This window comes from Notamacropus eugenii, chromosome 4 (genome assembly GCF_028372415.1).
Source record: "Notamacropus eugenii isolate mMacEug1 chromosome 4, mMacEug1.pri_v2, whole genome shotgun sequence".
NCBI classification, from domain to species: domain Eukaryota; kingdom Metazoa; phylum Chordata; class Mammalia; order Diprotodontia; family Macropodidae; genus Notamacropus; species Notamacropus eugenii.
The window spans coordinates 147849833-147869673 of NC_092875.1; the positions used below are offsets into that span (position 1 = coordinate 147849833).

General features: G+C 35.9%; 1 protein-coding gene across 6 annotated transcripts in view; it reads left to right on the forward strand.

Moving 5' to 3' along the window:
* Positions 1-19841, forward strand: part of AZIN1 (antizyme inhibitor 1) — a 38979-nt gene that overhangs the window by 1310 nt on the left and 17828 nt on the right. For 2 of the 6 annotated variants that reach the window (XM_072603335.1, XM_072603340.1), the window contains exons 2-3: positions 6311-6448; positions 18846-19044. In XM_072603335.1, the coding sequence (XP_072459436.1) occupies positions 18943-19044 (102 nt within the window). In that variant the 5' untranslated portion in view covers positions 6311-6448; positions 18846-18942. Of the gene's footprint in view, positions 1-697; positions 857-6310; positions 6449-14469; positions 14628-18845; positions 19045-19841 lie in introns of those variants that run through there. The other 4 variants (XM_072603339.1, XM_072603337.1, XM_072603336.1 and 1 more) reach the window with 4 other exon arrangements.

Below are 19841 nucleotides of genomic sequence, written 5' to 3' on the forward strand. Positions count from 1 at the left end.
GTCGTCTCTCCTCCCTCCGCCGCCCCCCCCTCCCGTCCCTCTCCCGTGGTGCTTTGCTATTTCCGGGGAGGGGGCCTCCTGGTTGCTACAACCGAAGAGGGTCTGGGCTCAAACCCCCCCTCCCCCCCTCGGTGATGGGGGACGAGGGAGGCAGCCCCCACCCCGGGGAGGGGAGGCAGAGGTGGGGGGGAAAGCCGGGGGAATGGACCGAGGGAGGGAGCAGAGAGACGGACTGCCGTGCCGGGCCGGACCTCGGAGCCCGCGGGAGTGGAGCCGGCCTCCGCGGCGGCGGTTGGCGTGGCTGTCTAATGCCGGGGCTTTCGGTTATGAATGGAGCGGGGGCGGGTCCTCCCGCCAGGTCTCTGGTGACAGCTTCCCCAAGTTCCCAGGGTGGATCCCAGCTGCGGAGTAGATGTGCCCTTTAGTTGGGAGAAGGTTGACCGAATTTGGGTCCCCGGCGGGTCCCGGCGCCAGGGCAGCCCCAGTGTCAGATACCCCTTCTGGAAGCCTTGAGGGCTGCCGCCCCGCCCCCTGCTGTGTTCAGATTGGGCGGAGGCGCTGTCACTCAGCCGAGTCACCTCTTGGAAAGTAAGGATTAGTCACTTCTCTGCTCTGCCCGTTTTCTTTTTTAGTGGAGGGAGGGCAATAGAGATGAAGGGGGGTAGATTCGGGTGGATTAATCTTCTTCACTCAGGAATGTAGCGTATTACTCTTTGTACAAATAAAATTTTCATTTTGCTTCAAAAATATTTTAGCAGATATAGAGCTTGTTGGTCAGGGAAGCTGGCTATGTCCGTTGCACACTGGTCTATGACAGTTGGATTCAACTGAATCTGCTGCAGGTGGACAATGGAAGGTATTTAAATCAGAATTTCCACTAGTGAGCTTTTGAGAGTTAGAGGGGGAAATTGAGAACTTTAAAGAAGGGTGGGAAAAATAGTGGCAGCAAATACCCAGTTTGGTGGTGGTCTGCTTAGATAATTGGTTACAAGTGCCCTGGGCACCAGCATCTGATAACCACCTCACCCCCAAGCAGCTTTTCCGGAAAAGTGAATTTCTGCCCAGAAGAAATGCCTTGTACTTATTTGAGGGCGACAGCAACCTGTGTGTTGGGGAAGTTAAGGACGCTTTCAACCGTACTTAAATATGCAGCTCTTAATGCTTTTTTTTCTGCAGACTGTTTCCATGTATGTCTTGTGTTTATGAGCAGCAGTTAAAATTATGGGCGCCTCTTAGGTTTATCATCTTGCTCTATTTCTGTCTCCCCAATCAGCTCTACACTCGACCTTTTGGGGAAGAACGGAGAGGAATTTCCTCTTAACACAGCATCGCCGCAGCATTTTAGCGGGTTTTTTTTTTTTTTGTTTGAATCCACTGTGGGTGGTAATGGGGGGGAGGAAGGAGGGGTTTGTTCCGGTCTGGACCGCTCCAATCTAGTTCTCTTCTTCCTGTCACTGTGCGAACAATGCTGCTCTCTTGGAGAGCTTGGTGCTGCCCGTGTTGTGGTGGCCTCTACACTATCCTTTTGCAATATAAATGGCATCTCACCCCAGAACCTTAAAGTCATTTCCCGTCATTTCCTTGGCAGACAGAACTTCTCTACTAAATAGGCATAAGCTAGGGGAGACTGCCAAGTCTGTAGCTGATTTTGTGCCTTATTTAAAGGAAATAAAAGTAGTGGTAAATGTTGCTTGTAACATTCTTTTTCATTTAAGAATAGTGACCCTTCCCGTAAAAGCTTAGTATGAAAAGCCTAGTTCTTTGGAAAAGCTGTTTTTTGGTGATCGGGGAGCAAATAACACCAGTGTTACTGCAAGCAAACAAAGCTCGAGATGCTGACAGCAGCATTGTTGGTAGTATGGAGAACACTACTTGTAAATATTATGCAGCCCTTTTCTGAAAGGTAGTAAAATCTGACTGCTTATGTAGCAAAAGCTTTGTATTTAGGGATGCTGATGGGGCAAGTATGTTGAAGGTGGAAATGAGGTGGATGCTTACACAAAGTACAGGAGTAGCAGTGATTTGGGATTTTCATATCATGAAGATATTAGTTCTTAAAGATCAAAGCACCTCGGATTCTTTTCTAGGCTTAACATGTGATAATTGATTGGTTTATTAATTTTTCCCCAGCTAATGGATAAATAGGGACTTGGGTAATTTAAAAGTCATATGTGGATTTGGAAATTGCTCCTGCTGAAAGAGTACTTTTGAAGTTTTTTGGCATCTTGCTTTAAACAAAAAAAGTATCAATAAAACGTTGAAAATGCAGTTAACAAAGTGTTTCATTACACTAACCTTGTTCTGGTAGGGAAAAGAAATGTAAGCCCAAATTACAAGTATTTAATTGATTTGAATATTTTATTTTGTTCATGTCGCATTAATTATGAGCTTCTCCAAGGATTAAAAATGGAAGCGGGTTGAAATAATACTTTGAATGGAGTTTTAAAAGTGTGTAGTTGTGTAACTGAACAGTGCCATTCTGATTAGAATATTTTCCCAGTTTTGATGTGATATAATGCAAAATATATTTTATTTCTTAAATTGCCAAGTCATCTTAAAAACTAAATACCCCAAGCACTTAAACTATTACGTTACAATTAAGTGCTTAATGAGGTTGAATGCTTTTTTCTTTTATTGTCTAAAAAAATTCTGAAGTAAATAGAAAGCTACTTATTTTGTAAAGGAATGCTACTGTATAACAGTGAACAGGATTATATACCCTTCTAGCAACATGTTTGCAGTGATTTCTGAGGAGTTTTTTTTTTTTTTAATAGACATTTGTTAGGTCTTCTCAAGAAGTCTAATAGGAAAGGAATATTGTAAGGAAGTGGGATTAAGCACTGTCCTCTCAAAGCTGTAAGTTATTCTTGAAAACAGTATATTATAAAGCAAGATTACAGAATATACAACAGCTAAATAAGCAGGCCAGTGTTTTACAAAAATCCTTGTATCCACTGGTGTGAAGAAAAATAGAATGGGATATGGTTTCAAAATAAAGGGTTTGTGAGGTTTTCTGTCTTTCCATCACCACATTAGTGCTTGAGAATATAAACAATGCTTTAATGAAATGATGAACCTTTTTTAATCCACCTTTACTGTATCCCAGTTAGGTGGAATGTCATTTGTTTCCACATTTTCACATCTACCTTTTTTGTCTTTCTTGGCATGTTACTCTAACTGTAAAATAACTGGAATGTTGAAGCTTGGAGAGGTTAAGTTGATTGCCCAAGGTCTCAATAGTTGGAGAACCCAGGTCTCCTAAACGGGAGATCGATGCTGCCTCCCATTCTGGGGAAGCCTCTCTAGATCTCTTTTCCTTTTTCTTGCCCTTTGGGGCATTCTTTGATCTTGGACCATATTTAAGAGATAGACTCTACATGAAGAAATCTGTGAGAGTATAAATTTGAAATCTTTCCTTTTTATTTTCCCCCTTCCTGTATTTTAAGAGCAGTGGTGTCAAACTCAAATAGAAAGGAGAGACACTTAATTTGTACATAAGGATCCTGGGGTGGACTGCATATTGACTTAAATAATATATGTGATATTATCTATATTATTTGTCTTGTTAAATACTTCTCAATTACATTTTAATCTGATTTGGGCTACACTCAGAAAGGATATTGAGTCGGGGCACAGGTTTTAGAGAACTATTGCCTAACTCAGTTTAAGACCTCTGGTTGCTTTCAGGTGGAATTTGATTTATGAATAACAGAGAACAATGGTTCTCTGTTATTCATACCTTTACTTCTGATTCCCTCTTGCACTTAGAAGTCCTAGGTTAGCCCAGGATTATTGTAGGTAAGTGGGGGGTTGTCATTCTTTTCAAACTAAATTGGAGTTACTGACCTGTAGAATATTCAGAGATTGGGGTGAAACTCTTCTGGTAAATTTAAACTATTTTAGGGTAATGGTTATTTATCCAACAGTCCTGAAAATTTTCCATTTGTTATTCAGGTTCTTTTATAATTGAATGAAACTGTCAGTCATGAAATATGCCATACCTTTTCATTATTATAATTTAACGTCAGTCTTTTTTTTTTTTTAAACAAAGATGCACTTTGATCAAGTAAAGTAATAACTACTAATTTATATCAGTGATTGCTTAGGACCTCAGCAATAAAGAAATTGTCTTAAGACTCTTATCTAAACTGTGTAACCATGGTCATCTTTCAACTTATTTCAAAAGTAGGGACAATAATAACTTCTACTGACCTCTTTATCTCACAAAAGTTACGGCATAGACTTCCTGCACTACATAGGACAAGTCCTTCCTTGATTATTGAGCTTTATCACAGGGTTGGGCAGCTAGGTGATGAAGGGTGGATAGAGCACTGGGTTCAAATGTGACTTCAGACAGTTAGTAGCTGTGTGGCCTTGGGCAAGTCACTTAACCCTGTTTCTCAGTTTCCTCATCTGTAAAATGAGCTGTAGAAGGGAATGGCAAATAACTCTAATACATTTCCCAAGAAAACCCCAAATGGAGTATGAAGAGTCAGAGAAGATGGGAAAACGATCGAATAATAAAATCACAGGATTGTGAAGATTAAGTGAAAGATTTTAAATGGCTGTAAATATAATGTAAAAATATAGGGACCTGAATCAAGCATTTTTTAGCATCTAATGTGTACTAGGCCCTAGAGGGCTTTCCCTGTACTTACAGAATTCTGCTTTAATATAAGTTCCTTGAGGGCAGGAACTATTTTCCTAACAAAGGAAGTTTTTATGTTCATAGCCTCTATCACAGTACTTGACACTTGGTAATGCAGTTGAATTTAAGCAGCTATTACACTACAGAAAGATGTTTCAACATGAACACACACTTGTTAAAAATTTGAATTTTACCCAAAGCCTACAAGGATTTTAGTAAGTCAGTAAACATTAAGTGCCTGCAGTGTGCCAAGCACTGGACATGCAAAGAAAGGCAAAAGATAGATAGTTGTTCTCAGGGAGTTCACAATCTAATGAAAACATCATACAAACAAGCTACATAGAATTAAGGGGGAATAGGAAAAGCTTGTAGAAGGTCGAATTTTAATTGGAACTTGAAGGAAGTCAGCAAAACTGAGGTGAGAAGGGAGAATATTCTAGGCATGAAGAAAAACCATGAAAATGCCTACAGCTGAGAGATAGTGTGTCTTGTTTCAGGAACAGCAAGAAGACCAGCTTCACTGGATCAGAGTACATGAGGGGAGGGAGTTTCAAGTAAGATGTGAAGAGACTTAGAGAGGTGGGAGGTGAAGTTGTGAAGGGATTTGAAGTCAAAACAATTTTTTTTATCCTGGAGCTGGTGGGGAACCACTAGAATTGGAGCAGGAGGGTGATTTGTTCAGACCTGTGCTTTAAGGAAAATAATTTTGACCTTTGAGTGGAGGATGGACTGGAATGGAGACCCACACAGAGCAGGCAGACCAACTAGCAGTCTATTACGTAATCCAGGTGTAAAGTGATGAGAGTGGTGGTGGCAGTGTCAGAAGAGAGCACATATGAGAGATGTTAAGAAGGTAAAATTAACACGCCTTTGTAAGGGAGTGAGAATGAGGAGTTAGAGATATCATCTTGCAAACCTAGGGGACTGGGAGGATGGTGGTACCTCCAAAGTAATAGGGAAGTTATGAAGAAAGAAGGGTTTTGTGGGGGGAGAAGAGATGAGTTTAGTTTGGGACATGCTGAGTTTAAGAAATCTACAGGGCTTCAGATTGAGATATATACAGTAGCAGTACATTGGAGATTTCCCCAGAGAGGTTAGGGCTAAATAAGTAGATTTGAGAATTATCAGCATAGAGATAATTGAATCCTTGGGACATGATGACATCACCAAGTGAAATAGCTTAGAGGGAGAAGAAAACGGAGCCAGAGCCCTGGAGGACACAACCTCTAGGAAGATCTAGCAAAGGAGTGGTCAGAAGGTAGGAGAACAAGGTTAGAATGGTGTCCTAGAAATCTAAAGAATATGTCAAGGAGGATTGTGTTACTAGTTGTAGACTAATGGGCCTGTTTTTTTTTTTTTGCAAGTGGATCTTTTATCTAACAAAAAAAAAAAACATGGTACAAGGGGAGTTGGAGCACTTACTGTATAATTAATTTTATATTGAAGTTTTCCTGAATGTAAATATTATGTTTTGGTTACCAGAAATTCCTTCCAGTTTTGAATTGTTACATCATTTATGGAAATCACGTGCAATATCCCTAACAGAATCTTTTACTGGTTTAGACTTCATTTGTTGATATGTGTATTTAAAAGTTTTTGTTGCAGAATGACTTATGATTCTTGTGGTTGAGTCATTCTGAATACTTTTATTTTTTTCCTTAGGGCGAACTTTCTGACCAGGTATACAACTATCCAGAGGGCCTAGGAGAAGTGCTTTATAGAGAGCAGTTCGACTTCAACGCTGAGCCACCTTGGGAACCTAGCTGATGATAGGAGGGTTCCATCTCCTAACTTGTCCATGTAAGTGTTCCTAAATCTTACTTGGAAGCTCATTGTCAAAAAATTGAGTTTTTTGGTGTATTTAAAAAAATTTTTTTTTTACACATAAAATTGCTATATTGTTAAGAGCTTATCTATGGGTAACTTGGTTTGTTTAAAGATTTGAACAATGTAGAAGTTCTACTTATGATATTCTAAATATTAAGGTAAAATTAATTATTAGTATTTAAGTAGGTATTGTATAATATTCTCTTATTGTAATATTGTTATTTGTAAATGTCTTAGGCACATTACCCTTATAAAAGTTTGTTGGCTTAGCCGTATCTTTATTATTTGACAGTTACCAGCTACCTTCTCCTAGTCTATGTAAAATCTTACATGCGTAATTGAACTAAAGTTTATGTTCTATTTTCAGACAGATTATTTGGAAAGGTTTAGAAGTTTATGTACATAAAATCATGTCTGAAAGTTAATACATTAGTGTAGTTCAGTATGTTAGTTTTGAGGTATAAGTTTTTTTATATGCCATGTATGTTTATATGAGAAATTATTTCATATTCTGGGCTGTAGTATTTCTAGTTTGGGCAGGAGAATTTGATCCCTTTGTATCCATGAATTCAAAAAGATTAGCTTGGGTTTTTCAAATTGGTGTGGCATTTTGATTTATTTACCTATGTCTTACTGACAGAATTTGCTGAGGTTGTAGAGGGTGTTAGGTATGTTTTGAATTATTTTAAAATTGACTCTCAAACTGTAGGGAATGTTAGTCATTACAGGAAAGATTTTTAACAGAAAATTGAGTGGGTCTCTTGTGTTGGTAGTGGGGGTTCTCAAGATATTTCTAATTTTATCTTTATTTGATAGTAGTATCTCTTTACTATGTTGTCCTGTCTGTTAATGTGAGCATTTAATTAGCTTGATTTTATTTTAACCGTAAAAGATAGAGTTTTAGCTTTCTTAAGATCAATAGGAAGAAAAGTGATATTGAACAGTGGTGTTGTGATTTGGAAATAATATAGCCTATCAATTTTCCTTTGTACCATGATATAGCAGAAAGAAAGAATATCAGGGTAGCTGTGTGAACTTAAGTCATTTAACTTATGAAACTTAGGTTTTGGGGGTTTTTTGGTTGTTTTTGTTTTTTTTTTTTTAATTTTATTTTTATAAAATGAATGGCTTGTATTAGATTCTTTCCTCCTAGGTCCCTTAGCTCTAAATAAGTGGCCCTAAATATCTTAAAACAAATTGGGTACATTTGAATGAAGTTTTAAGTTTTTATTAACATAATATATGTGTTTCCAAACTTTTTGTCATAATATTTAAATAGTCTTTTTTCATCACTTAAGTATTTTATCAATTTTTGTTCCCTTAAATACAGTGTGGAATGTAGACATTTTAGTCCAGTCTTTTTTCTTTTTTTTTACATCCATTCTAAGCAGGATTTTGAAAGATGGGAAGCAAGTATCTTTAAATAGCTTTTTTGTGGACATTTTGGCTTTTTTGAAACCCCATTGTTATAAAAGATTATTAATATTAAAATAATGTTGTTAGCATAACAGGAAGGTCTCCTAGTGTATAGCTCTTAGCCCTGAGTTTCGTTGCTAGTTTTGCCATTAGCAAGCACAGCTCTAAAAATGATGAGTTGAATTAAATTTCTAAGGGTACTCTCCCTTCTAAAATTTTATGATTGGCTGTTTTCTTTTTCTGTGATTTTCTATTATGCTTTTTATTTATATAACAAGCTAGTGAGTTTACTAAATGCATGCGTGTTCCAGGGAGTCTCTCTATCAAATCTTGGATTTCTTGTTTTCTTTTGCTTTAGTTTACTTTGCAATCCTCTGTAAAGATACTCTTAAAGTGAAGCTTTCCCCCCTCCTCATTGGAGTATAGTGAGTGCTATTAGTTACTTTTGCGTAACAGTATATAGAAGTTTAAACAAACCATTTTTTGAAAGTGAGTTACTTTTAAGAGAAGAATGCTCCCTTTAAAAAAAAATTTTTTGTAGCACAAAAGATTGTGATATGTTGTAAACAAACCAATACATACTTTCTTTAGAATAAAATAATCCTGAGGAATAAATTCCAACAAATTCTAAATTTGTTGACCAGTATGGATTATTTTCATTCCTAAGTATGTTGATTTAAGCACATTAAATTAAGCTTCATTGTTCTTTTGCTAAATAGCTATGAGAAATGGACTTGGTAATGGCATACTGAAAAACTTGACTGGTGTTAGTCATTGTTTTTTGTAAGCTACCACACCAAATGGCAATACAAATTACAGAAATGTTGTTTTAACTTCATAGCAATATCAGTATAGTTTTGATGAAGTAATTTATTGGGATATTCCTGTAAATTATTTTCTGTGAGTATATATTGAGAATATAAAGACTTTAAATCTGGAGTTGATTAGCATAAAACATCTATCTTTGATTGCACAGGTTGCAGTAAATGGTATGTAACATTTAAATAAGTTATTGGACCTTAATATGAAGCATCATGTTATGGGGTGGAACAGTCACTGAAATTGAAATCAGAGAACTTGGATATTCAAATTCTGTATCTGCCCCACTTCCTGTTTAACTTTGCATAAGTCGTATAACTTTTATTGGTCTCTGATCCATAAAAAGGAGGATTGAAGTAGGTGCCTTCTAGATACTTTGGAGCTCTAAATTTATGATCCTGTGAGATTTATGCTACAGATATGATCCCCATTTACAGATAGGACACTTGAAGTTCAGTAATGTTTCACTGACTTATTCATAGCTTCAAGGCTTTTAAATGTCAGAAGCCATTTATTCCAGTTTGGCTCTTTAAAATCCTAACCTAAAGCAAAGGTTATTATAGTTGGCAGAGCTTTAGTTGTGACATTTCTAAATGGTTTCAGGAATAGATTGGTTTCCCCTCTTGGAAGTGGTGGTGGTGGTGATGGTGGTAACTGTGGCAGTTGCCATCTCTATTCAGTTGTCAAATAATAGGTTCACAAAAGTTTGGAATTGTTCACATGATAACATTTTTGTCATAATGTTTCCTTTGAACACATACTTTTTGAGTTATTACATGAAACATAGAAAATATTCATGTGTAAAGATACTGAAAGGTTCCTGAAATGCAGGAAAGTCATCATAACTAAATCATTGTCTTTTTTTTAACTTTTTGAGAGATTCCAAGTGGACAAGTAGATGACCTGTTTGTTTATAGTGTTCGATGATAATATACATTTAGGACCTGATCTTAGGTTAATGACAGAAAAATCCAGTTTAAACTCTATAGTAGTCTCTGTGTAATTGCCTTTTTTAAGGCAATTTCAATAAAGTGAATTTCATATGTTAATATTTTAGTTTTATACATCCTTTGCAAACTGAGGAAAGTATTTTCATATGATATCAATAATGGAGGCTTCAAGTTCTTAAATTAACAAATGGTTGTTCTCACTAGAAAAGTCTTTAACAGTTCTGATGGCATGTGCATGGTTTTTCCAACTTTTTTTTTTTTTTTTAAATAAAAACATTTAGTTTTTAATACATACAGGCTGTTGGTATTGCTGTTGCTGGCTCTTAAAAAGAAAGGATCATTTAAAACCTACACTGATGAGTATCTTAATTTGCCTCATTAAATTACCTGTTTTTATGTAGAATAAATTCGTTTTGAATAGAAGAAAATAGTGGAAAAATTATCTTAGATGGTGAAAACTAAAATAAATCTAAGAAGGTAGATGATTGCACATTTCCAATGTACAAACAGTCCTCTTTTGCTTTTTAAAGGCAGTGTGAGCTATTTAATGAATGATGGTGGTGCTGCCAATTTTTTTTTTCTAGCTATGTTCCTTAGGCCATAGATTTAAAGCTGAAAAGAACCTTCCTACTGATAGGAGAAAATTTGAACCCAGAGGGGTTAACTGATACAGGGTTACAGCAAGTAATTTTGGTCTAAGGTATAATTTGTCTCTATGTCATCCTGATTCCCAAGTCCAGAACTCTTTTCCACTATACCCCAAAAGTCAAACAACCCCTCATAGTTTCAGATTTCTTTTTGTAGTGTGTCTTTTGTAGTCTTCAAGGACTTTGTAGGAACAGAAATGGTGCAATGTTAAATTGCCTTTAATCTTGGCATATTTTTACTTATTTTACTTTTAACAAAGGTGATTTTAACTTTTTGATAATTTTGCGTAGTGGAAATGTCTCTGGGCCTAGATCAGATCCTTCTAGTTTTCTTACTTGGGAAAGTTGCTTTATCTCTCTGGCTCTCAAGATTATCAAATGTTTGAAAAAATAAAATCTTCTTTATGGAGTTTTCATGTGACACTAAACTTGCTTACAGTTAAAAGGATAAGAGAACATTTTTTGGAACAGTTGGGAAGTGCAAATACCCTGAGCTTGCATAATTTTAACGCTGGTTAGCACTCCTCCCCTCCTTTCCTCCATAATAACTTTAAAAAGTGTATTTTTCCTGGCTTCCAAGTTTTTTTTCCAAGATGTTTTTGAGCTAAAACTCTAGAAAGGTCACCCTTCAATGAAGTCTAGGCAGGCCAATCAGAGAGTGCTTTTTCCAGTAGTGACACCTTTTCCCTCCATCTACATGACCATCCCATAAACTGATTCTTAGGGGTCCCAGACACTCTTGTCAATCATTTCAAACCTTGAGGCAACAAATCCATGCATACAGAGGCCAGTTGTCACAAACTATTTTTATAAAGGCAAAGACAGCAGAAGTTTGCCTATTCTACTTTTTCTTATCTAGCTCTCTGTTTTTTTTTTACTGTCCTTTTTTTCTTCTCTATTATTTTAGCTACCATCTAATTCTATCTTGACATAAGTATATATGATTATTTGATTTGCATTTATGCCATATGAACAATTAGCTTGTATGAGTTTGGACAAGTTATTTAACTTTAAGATTTCGGTTTCCTCACCTGCGAAATGTGGTGTGGAGGCAGAATTGCACTAGTTCTTCCAGATCCAAAATTCTTTGAGATCATCCTATGAATTATTCTTCCTTTTATGAACATGAGTAACATTAAGTCACACATTTGGGAATATAAATACCTACCCTAGTAGAATCACAGAAACTGAATTGAATTTCAAGTAGTTAATTATTTCAGTACAGGTAGCATTGTTTAGAAGGCCTGGCTTTGGAGTTAGGGAGACTGAAGTTCAAGTCCCATATTTGATAGATAGTGACTATATGACACTAGTCAAATTACTTAACTTTTTAGTACCTCTGAAAATTGCCTGGCAGAGTAGTTGCTGTTCTGCAGTGGTAGAGGGAATAGTTTCTAATGGTTGGCGAAGTGAGGCATCGTTACAGTGGAAGGAGTGCTGGATTGGAGCCAGAAGACATGGATGTATGTATTCCAATTCTGACACCTAATTACCTGTATAACTTTAGGCAAATCACTTAATCCTATAGCACTCCATTTTCTCACTGATAAGATTGAGGGAAAAGGGGGTGTAGACCCAAGATTACAGTTAAAGTCTCTTCCAGCTTCAAACTTCTAATCCTATATGAGTTCTTTATAGCAATCAAATCACAGACCCAATTAAAAAGTACATTGTTATCTCTTTCAGGATTTACTGTATTTTGTATATGTCGATAAATCTTCAATCTCAATCTTGCTTCTTCCCTTCATATAGCTTATTTTGGGGTATGCCTTCCGTACTGTTGTGTGTGTGACCAGAGAATGAAAAACTAGTGTTTAATATTTACTGAAACTGACAATATGGTATGATGAAATCAATTTTAAACACCAAATGAGAAAATAGGCACTTGTATATACAAAGGAGAAAAAGATTGTAACTTGAAACTGCAGGTATGGTACAACATTCGATGAAATCAATCAACAAACATTGTGCAAGTTAGTCTTCTGGGTGCAGAGGACAAAAATGAAACCAACACTGTCCTTAAAACTCATATTTCTTTGGAGAACACAAGAATATATACAAAAGTGTATAAAATCTGTTATGTCTTGTGAATTAGTATTTTTAACCCTATGGGTCTTAGGATTTGTATATTTAGTTGCCTCCTTTTTGTTATATTTGCTTTTTGTACTCTGAGCAATTATTCTCTAGAAACAAATTAACATACCAGTAATATCTGTTTACACTTTCAAACTTAACTTCTTTAGTACTTTTCTTTTTCCGGTGTCTTAAATTTGTTTCCATCTTCTCCGTTCTCGGTCATCCCTAAAATCCCCTCCAACAGTTAGAAAAATGAGTTGACAAATATGTATCCAAAAACCAGATGGTTGATGTATTTATTTGTGGTTAGGTGCAAAGAAGTAATTGTTTTCATGTTTTGTATTGGAATTTCTTGTTTAGTCTATTTCATCTTGAAATTGTGAGCCTCAGTACTTAATATGTGCTACAGTCAAGATTTGAATTGAAGAATAGTCCAGTCAGTTTTTGCTTGTATAAAAAAGATAGTGAGATTATCCAAGACTTGTTTGTTCTAGTCCTGTCTGGCTTGCAAAAGAGGAGCAGACCATCACCAATTCTTTGTTCTTCAGTTCAGATGCTCCAGATTAAGTATTAGGAAATGAGTTAACGGAAGGATTTATATTATGAATCACAGTTTTCATCAATCTCAAAAGTTGTTTGGCTTCAATTTGAAGTCCCATGATTTCACATGATGTGTTAATACTAATACACATAAGAACTTGCTTTCCTCTTGGTATGCGTGACATATAATAGACTCAATGCTAAAAACAAATAACAACATAAGTTTTTGAGTTTATGGAACTCATACTTCAAGACTAAGTATTTTGAACAAAAGAATTAGCTATTTTTCTGATTAAAGGAGAACTGCCCTAGTAATTATGAATTTGTTGGGGAGGAGAGAGGCTGAGTAAAGTATAGTTCCATACAATTACCTAAAAGGACTAGCAAAGGTTTGGCCTTTATTTCAAATTTTGCATCCATTGGAGTCCTCATTATTATTAAAACATGGTTTAAAATGTTTGCCACGTTTTACATAATTAAAACTTCAAATAGTGCAAATCTAAATATATGTGACCACTTCAGGCTGTTCTTATTTGCACTAATTGGAAAGACTTGGCTATAATTTAATTAAACTTAAGATAGTATGTTTACTTAGTAGCTTAAAGACTTCAATGTAGCATGGAAGGATAATGAATAATTATCTTTCAACATTTATGCATATCCTTATCAATTAACTCCAAGGACTTGAATTTCTATGTTCTACTAGTTAAGTAGCTAGACACATTTGCCAGTGCAGACCTATCTTAACTCCTCCTATATATTGTATTTATACCAGCTACTCCAGCTCATCTATTATTCCTTTTTACATTTTTCTTGACCCACATTTACACTATGCTGTTGGCCTTCCTTCAGCTTCATAGAGAGATAGTGGGTCCAGTTTTTGCCCCCCTGTCCAGAATTGAGTAAGGCAGAAAATACCATGTACTTTGGCATTAACTCTTCCTTCCCTCCCTGATTAGGGAAGAATTTTTGTTTACTGTCACAACTTTTGCTTCCTATCTGTCCTCATCATCATTCCTTCCCTCCCCCCCCCCAAAAATGCTACAGAACGAGAAGATTACGTAAAAAATATTTTCCTTGATTATTCAATGACAAGCCTTATGTGCTGTAGGCATAGTGGGGATTCAATTTTCTGCTATTACTTCCTAAACCACTTGTATTTACCATTTGTATTGATGCAATTTTATAGGGATTTAACGTCCACCTTATTGATAGGGAACTCTGCAGTAGTTTTCTCAGTTATTAGGGTAACCTGAATGGTAAGTAATGTTCTCCATTTTATAAGTGAGGAAGTTATAATGTAGTTGTGACATTCACAGGATGGTGTCATAGAGGAAATGTTTCTGATTCAAATTTAGTGAGCTCTGGATAGAGTGGTAAGTTATAAAATGCATATTGAAAGAAGTCAAACCTGCCAAAGGGTACACTTGCCCTTAGACAATTAACAAGGTAACACTGTGGTTGATCGTGTTAAGGTTCAGTTTCCTGCTTAGGTATCTCTGGAACAGTACTCCCAACCTTTCAGCTCTCCCTGTTCTACTTCCAGGGAGGTCTCCACTTCAGAAATCCAAGACCCATATTCATCCAGCTTGGTGTCAAGTGGGCTGTTGCTGCCAGAATTATCTTGTGATTATTTGAGAGATGTATCAGTTTCTTCTGAAGTACAATCAACTGTAGAAGCCTTTGTAGCAGGTGTGTAACAAGGCAAGTGCTCAGCTGCTGCAGTCACTACTCTTGGAGCTGCCTTCTTGATAACATGAGGATTCAGCCTCATGAACGGTTCCACGGAGCAGTGCTTGGTTTTTTGGAGCCTTATGTTTCTTCGGCAGCTACTGATGGAAATCCTACTCAGTAAAACCTGAGATCCACAATCACCAATATGAAGGCACCAGGAAGTACTGAGAAGGGAAGGTTATAAACTGTTCCTTACAGCTGTGAAGCCCAAATGGAAGTTACTTTTTAAAAAATGTTACAGCTGTTATTGTTGTACATGACTCTGGTACAAGCAAGCTGAGTGTTCATATTGCTAAGCAAACTTTTCCCCCTACATTTGTTTGCATAAATTTTGTGTTGTAGAGTGATAAAACATTCAGGTTTTTGTTCAAAATGAACTTGTCATGTTCTAAAATGTTTTAGTAAAGGGAACCTAAATGAAAGGTCCAGATTTCAGTGAGGCACAGTTGCTAAAAGCTTCTGCTCCTACTCTTGACACATTCTGATGTTGGCTAGTGCCAGAATGTATTGGCATACAGGTAATTGTGTATGCTGAAGAGCCTGTGGAATATTACTGGTCCATCTCAGTCTTACAATATGCCTATGGAAAGGTGTTTCTGGCCCTCATCCATTCTAAAATTGTTACTTGATGGGTAAGTTCTAGAGCTCTGGATAGAAGTAAAGGAAAAGAAAATGTCTGGAACTAATTCCTAAAGGAGTTCTTAAAATATTTTCGAACTGCCGTAGGCCAGCCCCTTATTCAGTCAGTGTTGCTGGATCCCTGGAACATCCTACAAATCTAAGACACTGGCTCTTTTGTTTAGCATTTCTTTATGAAGTACTTTAAAATATAATAGTAAAATTTAGTTTGAACAAAGACTTGTTAAAGGTACAAAAACAAAATTGATACGTGATTCCAATGTAGTTCTTTTAATTTTCTAAAATTAGAATTTCAGGTCCTTTTTTGTTTGTGTGACAACAGAGAGGAACTAGGAAGTATAGTTTTGCTAGCATGCTCCAAGTAGTAGGTTTAGGAGGAGTTGGGAAGGATATTTTTTAAAGTTGTTTTTTTTTTACCTGTGAAAGGAAACTGATTTATTATGTGTTGCAAATAGGCCTAACAGACTGTTTCCCTTAATAAAGAATCTAGAGGTTATTATTGCTTTCAGAGTTAAATGACTTTGCCTAGTAGTTAGTAGCACAATAATAGATAGGCTTTTATATACTTTTTAAAAGGAAATACTCTCTTGATGTCTGGAAGTGCCGTGTGACAGACTAGTACATATATAGGCACATGGCCAAGGATATCTGAATTTACAGAAATGTCGGCTCAGGTGAAAAATCCTTTTGTGGGATTTTAATTGAGTAAGCCTATAGCAACACCTGAGTGTATTTTTCTTTGTTAGGTTCCTTTCCCCTAGTGCTTTCCATTTTTAATTGATAGAAGTTATAGAATTCATTTATTATATGTCAGAACCTTCCTTATATTTTATTTATCTTCTGTAGTTTGAAAAGCCACTTTAAAATAATTTCCTAAGGTACCTATAATTTCTATTAGAGTTGGTTTTAAAATGGTCAATAATTAGGTAACTGAGTATTATTTGCATTGTCATAGTATAAGTGAATGCAAGCCCATTATTTAAATAAAGTTTTGGGATAAACAGTTTGATTTCTATTCACTGTAATCATACTTAGCCTGAAAAAAAGTTTTCTGAAGAATGCAGGAGTTGAGCATAGATGGAAAACTATTGTTTAAATGGTCCTGGTAGATTTTATTCAAATTACCATTTTGGGGGAAAAATATTTTTGCAAATGATCAATCCTACTTTTTCTTTTAGAAAGCCAGACCTGCTCTCTCATAGGAAAGTTAACAGTAGTGGGCCAAATAGATGATCTTAATTGAAAGGAAAATAAGGCTGGTAGGCAGTTTGGTTTCCACGTAAACACTGCATAGCATTTACTTGTATATTTGTTAGCAAATAAAGCACAAGGTAGTTTTGCTTCCAGTATTTCACAATGTTAACTGAATGTTACAGTGAAGGATTTAAATGCTTTTCTGCTAATCTCTGTTAATTGAATAAGGAGACTTGAGTTCTCTACATAAGTGCCCCAGCTTCAGAGATTTGTATTGTTTTGTCTTGATTATAATTGGAGATCTTGTTTGCCCTTGCCCATTGGTTAATGGCATTAATACCAGCCTGAGGGATTATTTCAAAATTGTAAATCAGCCTCTTGTCCAACATCATTGTCTAAAGTAAGAATATAACTGTAGGAACTTGAAAAATGCATTGTTTATGAGCTCTCTTCATAGAAAAAAGTAATTTGAATTTTAAGCAACTTTGTGTTGTCATTGTCTTAGCATTCGGATCTTTATAGCCTTTGGAAATTCGTATTTCTATATGCCATGAAACTGATAAGCTTTTAAGGAATTTTAGGTTATGGGTGACTTGAATTTTGTGGAGATTTGGAGTTTTAAAATTTATTTCTGAATGAGACCTAGGACGTGTTGTATATAGTGTAAATCTCTTTTCCTGGAAGCCATTCCCTAATGGTGTAGATATGTTACTAAACCCCATCATGTAGGGTAAGAGAGAAATTTTAGGGACACAACCTGGGGGATAGGATTGGGAGGTTGAGGGTAGGGTTAGGTAGAATGACATGTTAGATAGAGCACTGGGTTTAGTCAAAATCTATCTGCTCCTTAATTACCAAAGGCAAGTAAGTTAAGTTGTCTGGTCCCTCTTAACATGTTATAGCTATTTTCTTGGCAGTCCTGTAGAAGAAAAGGTCATTTCTCATCTTGTGTTTATATGTCCATGCTAATGAAAAAGCACATGATATTATTATTAATGATGACCTGAGCACTAGTGCCCTGCTCAGCAGTGATGTATTCATTACTGTTCACCTGTGGGCCTAAGTTTCCTCATATATACAATAAGGGATTTGGACTTAATTTCCTTTCCAGTGCAAATGCTCTGTAACTCTGTGTAAAATTATAGTCTTTTGTGATGTAAAGAAAAGACAAGCTACTTAAGTACTTTCTTTTGTATTACAGTAACAATATTTGTTAATTGTCATAGCCCTAACCATTAAATTTTAATAGAGAGGAAATAACTGTGTTATGCTGTTCTAAGGATGAATGGATCTTCCCAGGAATAGAACTCAAATCAAGGTAGCCAAAAGCAAATTTAAATTCTAGGTGGTAAACACAGGCTACTGATAGCCCAGGCATGAATCACTTTAGTGGTTCTGGCTCTTGGGAGCTTGTCCGTAGACCTTTGACTTGAACTTTTTCTTAATTCTGACTTTAACTTTTATTTTTCTAAATTGTGTTCTTTTTTTTCTTTTTTAAAATTTTGTTCAGCAAGGTTGTACCATTGGTTTTGGGGAGATAGTGGAGTGACCAATGCTAGGTTGCCAGGTTCATTTAAGGATATTGAGCCTTTTTTTTTTTTTTAATTGGGGATACTTAATCTCTCTGCCTGGAAAAGTGAAGATTTTAAATAGTACCAAAGTTATAGATTGAATACTAGCACTACCACCATGGTTTCAGAAGGCTTTTGCATTTTCACCCTCACCTCATTACCCCTATGGTATCAAAAAAAACCTTTGTAATGGATTGTACAGAATAGTATCTTCAGTGATAAGTCGTTTTCTACTTACCAAGTATTAGTTAGTTGTGATGTAAATGAAGTGAACTGCTATGAAGTTTTATTGTTCTATACCTTTTAAACCCCTTTGAGAATGATCTGGATTTATCTCAAAAATGAGACTTGAAATTACTAAAATGTGTATATCTAGTGGAGGAAAGAGCATGGATAATTCATAAGTTCTCTGAAAAGTCTCAATGGCTAAAAGTCATGTAAGTGGTAGAAGAAATCATAAATAAGTGGTAGTTCTTGATAATAGTATGCCTGAATATTGGTGAGGCTATATTTAAAGAAATGACCAGGCGCATACTTTAAACTTTCTAAGCAAACAATTTAATTCAGGTTTATGTTTTCCTTTGAAATGAATTTGTGGTTACAAATGCCAATATGTAGTATATATAAAACCATAGTGGGTGCTGCCAAATGAAGCACTTAACATAGTCTTTCTGCATAGGATGCTGTCAAATTTTAACAAGTATACTGTAACTGTGAATTAATGTAATCTTTGAAAAATTATTTTAATTGTTAACATAGTGCATGTGATCTTATATTTTAACAGTTTGTTGCATATTCTAAGGACCCAGACGTAAGGCTTGGTGGCCCATCTCCTTGTTTTTCCTGGTTTATGACTTTCGGCTTTGTGGAATACGGCTGAGATGAAAGGATTTATTGAAGATGCAAACTACTCTGTTGGCTTGTTGGATGAAGGAACACATCTTGGAAATGTTATTGATAACTATGTCTATGAACATACCCTAGTAAGTAAATATCTTAGGGTCTGCTGATATGTTATTTAGGATTGAATCACCTGCATGTTGAGTCTTTCTTGCCCTGATGGAATTCATGATGATAACCCTTCCCTAGATCATTTATCATCTGTTATGTTCCCTAATCATTATCTCCCTTATACCTCCAGAGAGATAGGGGAAACAACCTTTTTTGTGGGTTATTATAGTTCTATAGTATTCTAGTGCTTCTGTATTCGCTTATTATAGCATAGTAATATTACATTGTCATTATTAGTCTTTGCCCAATCAATAGACATCTGATTTGTTTCCAGATCTTTGCTACTATAGAAAATGCTGCTATAAATATTTTAGTGACTTTTGTGATATATTCATAAACCTGTGCTGGCTTTATATGATCACTCTTTGCTCACAAACCATCCTTTTAATAATAGGCTACAGAAATAAATTTGCAGAAATTTTAGTCAGACTTGTCTTCTCTGTCTCTTGACAGTGCTTATCCCCTGTTTTCAGTGATTTTTCAGTTTATAAATAGGAACCCAAATCTACAGATTGCTATAATATCCTGAGAGTTTGACCAAATTAATGAATTTGAAAACACTATAGGTAGTTTGAGGACATTTTGTCTCTACAAATGCTTTTTTTTGTTCAGTATTTCTTTGAGGATCATTTCTTTTTGATAGGAAAAAAGATAAATGGGAAATTTTAGCTCTTCCTTTTTAATAGTCTGTCACCAGTACTTCTTCTTTCACCCAGCCCAAGTGTTGATCCTATACCCTTGTATTGTTTTTTTTGTCTCTGCACATATC